The sequence below is a fragment of the Carassius carassius genome, chromosome 14 (genome assembly GCF_963082965.1).
Source record: "Carassius carassius chromosome 14, fCarCar2.1, whole genome shotgun sequence".
Lineage (NCBI taxonomy): Eukaryota > Metazoa > Chordata > Actinopteri > Cypriniformes > Cyprinidae > Carassius > Carassius carassius.
In genome coordinates this window covers 31,009,172-31,013,534 of record NC_081768.1, presented here as the reverse complement: position 1 = coordinate 31,013,534, position 4,363 = coordinate 31,009,172, and the positions used below count along the sequence as shown (strand labels likewise).

Genomic DNA, 4,363 nt, shown 5'->3' with positions numbered 1-4,363 from the left:
TCTGTGTGTATGTGGACAGCATCTGGATACAGGTTGCATGTTGATGCCAAGTGTAAACGCAGCCATACTCAGCCCTGAGTCAATTCAACCTAAATTAAACATACCTGATCCACCAAATCAAGTCCTTCAGGCTTATTTTAAAACTACAAGGTATGTGTGTTGGTCCAGGGCTGGAACTTAAGTCTGCGGCCCTCCAGCAACTGAGTTTGACATTCCTGCTTCAGAGGAATATATCTCTTTTCTGGGCCAGAGGAACTGCTGTAGGTTTACTATAGTAATAATGGTTATTGACCATTTTATTCAGACATCAGTATCAGAATAATAGGATGAATTAGGGTAATCTGAGACACTTTAAACTTGTATGTTAAAGAAAACCAAAAAAATGAAATTGATAACATGAAAGCAGTTTATAAAAATTTAAATAAGTGAACTGTTTTAAAAGACCTCAGTCAGAAACATAGCCGATCACAGTCCGTCACTGATTTCATAAAACAATGCAGTTAAAAACACAACAATATGGGATGAACCCTATTTCTCACAAATCCCTTTTCTGTTCTCTGAGCATGGCAGATCATTCCAGTTCAGGATGGTCTCTGAAGGTATCAGTTCAATACAGTCTTCATTTCCACCTGCATTATTTGGCTCTTCTTCAAACCAAAATCTGAATAACATATAATCAAAATAAACGTAGTACAGTCGCTACAGCAGAAGTGAAGGCAAACAAAAGTGAAGGTTTTATTTTGCTAAAAATCTTTGATTGTGGTGTTTCTGGGAGAGTTATGTCTTCATTTTTTTTTCTAGAGGTTCTATAATTTTTTGAAAACTATCATAAAAAAACAACAACAAAAAAAAAAAAAACTAAAACAGTCATATCCACAGTGTTTTTCTTTAGGTGTTTGTGCACTTACGTTTGATTCATTGTTGAATTATCCACCCATATCATGTTGCCCTCGTTCTCTATGTCAGACAAACCGATCCACACTCTCTCACTGACTAATGAAGATATGAGTCTCTGTGTGTGAATAAGAACAGGAATAAGTGTGATTCCTCTAATTCAGTTTCATACACTCACACAAACTCACCTGCTTCTCTTCAGTGTTGATAATGACCAGATCAGCACCATGATCCCTGCAGTATTGCCTGCTGTCAGACCAGCTCTTCAACTCATTGGATACGAAATAACAAACTGGACCACACAGATTTCCTAACCAAAAGAATATTTTTAAACTCTTAGTGTAAAGATAAAGAGATGTGAAGAAACAAAACAAGATTTCTACTGACTCTGTTTAGATTGTTCTTTCCCCAGCTCATCATTTAAAGATGTGATTCTGCTTTCTAACTCCTGTTTCAAAGATTTCAAGTTGCTCTGCAACTGGCTTTTCTCAGCAGTGAGATTATTGACTATGGTCTCGAGCTCCAGTTTCTTCTGACTCAAAGAGCTGAAGTTGTTCTGCAGTTGGTCTTTTTCAATCTTGATATCAGTGTATTTTTCCTGTAAGCTGTTGATAGTTTGATTGAACTCCTCAACTGTGATCTTGTAACTCTTTATCAGGTCTCTCTCTTCTGTGATGGTGGTCTGCTGCAGTATGATGAAGACCAGCAGAAGAACACAAATGAGCGCCAGACTCACTGTGATCAACGCCAAACATCTACTTCCTCCTGACGAACAGGACCAAAACACACAAATATCAATTAATAGTAATTTACTCAATATTATTAGATATAACATCTCAAATCAACCTTTGTATGTGATCTACCTTGGTTGGTAGATATATTATGAGCCTTATTAAAGAGTATGCTCTTTGTAAACATACAACATACTGTAAATGTTAAAAATATGAGAACCAAAAAATTAAAATAAAATAAAAACAAATGCTGAAAATGTAACGGAAAAAATAATGGTTTCCAAGTAAACTATTTTTTAATTTATTTTTTTGCATTTCTCATCCCCTCAAACATTAGCACACATTAGCTAAACCATCTGTAATGGCGCCTTTACTACAAATGAAACTTTCTGCTTACTCTGCTTTTGAGATTTTCCTCCATCCTGACAGTGAATCTGTGTTCGAGGGCTAGATCTGTTTGTAACATTTCTGCATACATAAAAGTTCCCTGATTCCATTATTTTCTCTTACTTACAGTAGAGTACAGTATGTGTGCACAGATGAGTGTGATCTTTATAATGTGTAGCGTGTTTTAAAATAGTGCAAACCCTACACAGGAAGTGGTTTCATTAGTTCAGGCTCAGAAAATTCTAGACTTTCATTCTCATTCCAAAACTCTCTGTAGACTCATCCAACTGTACGAATATATATATATATATATTAGTATATTCAACCTCATGTTGTCAAAACGATGTGGAGTTATTACTGTGATCATGTTAGCAGCCACAATTTCCAACAAGAGGAAACTGTGCCCATAAAAAATGGATTTAAACACCCTGAAAGATACCTAACGCAGACTATGTATTGATGACAAGTGACCAGAACTTCTTATTATAGGAATAAATAATGTTTTTAATCTGCACCACTGTGCCATTAAGAGACAGAGAGGATGATGATAGCAAATAGAGATTGTGGGACATCAACGTCCTGTTTACAGTTATTAAACACACATGGGTGACGACAGGATATAATTTTTTTCTCAGTAGGTATCACAGTTGTGCAATTCTAACTAAGATGGTGTAAATAAATAACTGGAGTTGAATTTGAATGACAAAGGATAAACTGGGGCCTATTTCACAAAACAAGTTTTTCTCATAAACCAGGCTTATTTAATTAAGTCTGACTTATTTTGAACAAAATCAACTGACAGTACATTAGAATAGCTGAAACAAACCTGGGGGCTGTTTCATAAAAGACGCTAAGAAAAGCCGGGATTAAAATAACCTAACAAATCAGTTGGGACTAAAGCGGTTTCATAAACGACAATTTGAGTTCACGCAATCTCACTAATTCGATCCAGGTTCAATGAGTCAGGATAATTTGATGCACCTTAATGTCGATCATGGATCCAATTGATCTACCATGGCAAACAGCAAAGATTTGTGCTGTTTTAATGCATTTGACACATTGTGTTTTCCTCATTGCATAACTGACATGTCACAGGTATATTTTTAATCTGTAAATGTTAGAAAGTCATGCAAATATATAAATTTTGCTGTCAGGAGTGGGCAAGGCTTATGCGAGTGAACGAGTACTGCATGCTACACAGATGGAACGCAATAGAATAAAAGCCTAATAATTCTGAATAAAATATGAATTCTGCTAAAATAGCAGGGGATGAAGCTTGTGTACGTTTGATAGCTTGTAGCTTACTAGCTTGTTTGCTGTAACAGCCGGTGTTTCTCCATGGATGAAGCACAAATGGTCAAAAAACGGAGGTGGATACACACCACGGATGTTTTAACTAGTCGCGACGACAGTACCGTAACAGTCCCTCATCCATCCCTTATGACGGAGCGGCTAGATGACATGAAGCAATGGCCCGATGTTAGCTACATCGACGTTTTGAATTACCTTTTGATTTCTGAAGGGGTTGATGGCGAAGAATTGCGAAATTACAAAAGCACAGAAGCATATACTTACTTGCACAGTAACAAAATAGGTACAGTATTGTTGAAGAAGCACAGCGGCTTTATATTTTTGAAAGCAGCAGTAGAGCCCAGTCAGAGTGTCAATAATGCTAAACATACAGCATGGGTAATGCTGAGGGAAAGTGGAGTCATTGAGACAGTCGGGTGCTCTTGCATTGCCGGGTTAGGGAAGTCATGTAGCCATGCAGCAGCTATTCTGTGGAAGGTAAAAATAAAAAAACTACATATGCACAGCACTTGTCAAAATGTACTTTTACACTTTTAATTTAATAAACTGCTTTTCATGCTAACATGCTTACTGTCTTTGTTAATAGCAATGTTAATAGTAAGTGGATAAATAACCAAGACAGTGTTGATGCCATCATTGCAGGTGCAAAATGCAGTGATTGGTGGAAAGACAGGGCTTGCATGTACAGATGAGCAGCGCAGGTGGAATGCAGAGACATCAAAGAACCTTGAGCCTAAACGTCTGAGTCAGATTAACTTCAGGCACCACAAAGCAGAACAGCAATAAAGTGTTTTTAATTTCATAAGTGTCATGAGAACTTGATCTCGGACAGGCATTGTAAATGAATTACTGGCATGTCCTTCCAGTGATGATACAAGAATGTCGAATGTTTCTAGATTCAGACCAGTGTAGAGCAAAGCATCCGCATTACTTTGAAGCAAAAAGTAGGCAATGTCATCACACTGAGTCATCTTATCCTGCACATCTTTTATGCTGGCTGCCTTGCAGTAATCATGATCTTGTCGGGCAGGGTCCTCCCA

General features: G+C 37.3%; 1 protein-coding gene across 1 annotated transcript; it reads right to left on the bottom strand.

Annotated features, from left to right (window-relative positions):
• Nucleotides 1-292: 292 nt before the first annotated feature.
• On the bottom strand, nucleotides 293-2,245 carry LOC132157490 (hepatic lectin-like). The gene is made up of 5 exons (XM_059566850.1): nucleotides 2,023-2,245; nucleotides 1,282-1,659; nucleotides 1,083-1,204; nucleotides 909-1,012; nucleotides 293-661 (listed from the first exon to the last, which is right to left on the bottom strand). Exons 1-5 carry the CDS (start codon nucleotides 2,120-2,122, stop codon nucleotides 529-531), a joined length of 837 nt encoding a protein of 278 aa, XP_059422833.1. The 5' UTR covers nucleotides 2,123-2,245; the 3' UTR covers nucleotides 293-528.
• Between the last annotated feature and the right edge of the window lie 2,118 nt (nucleotides 2,246-4,363).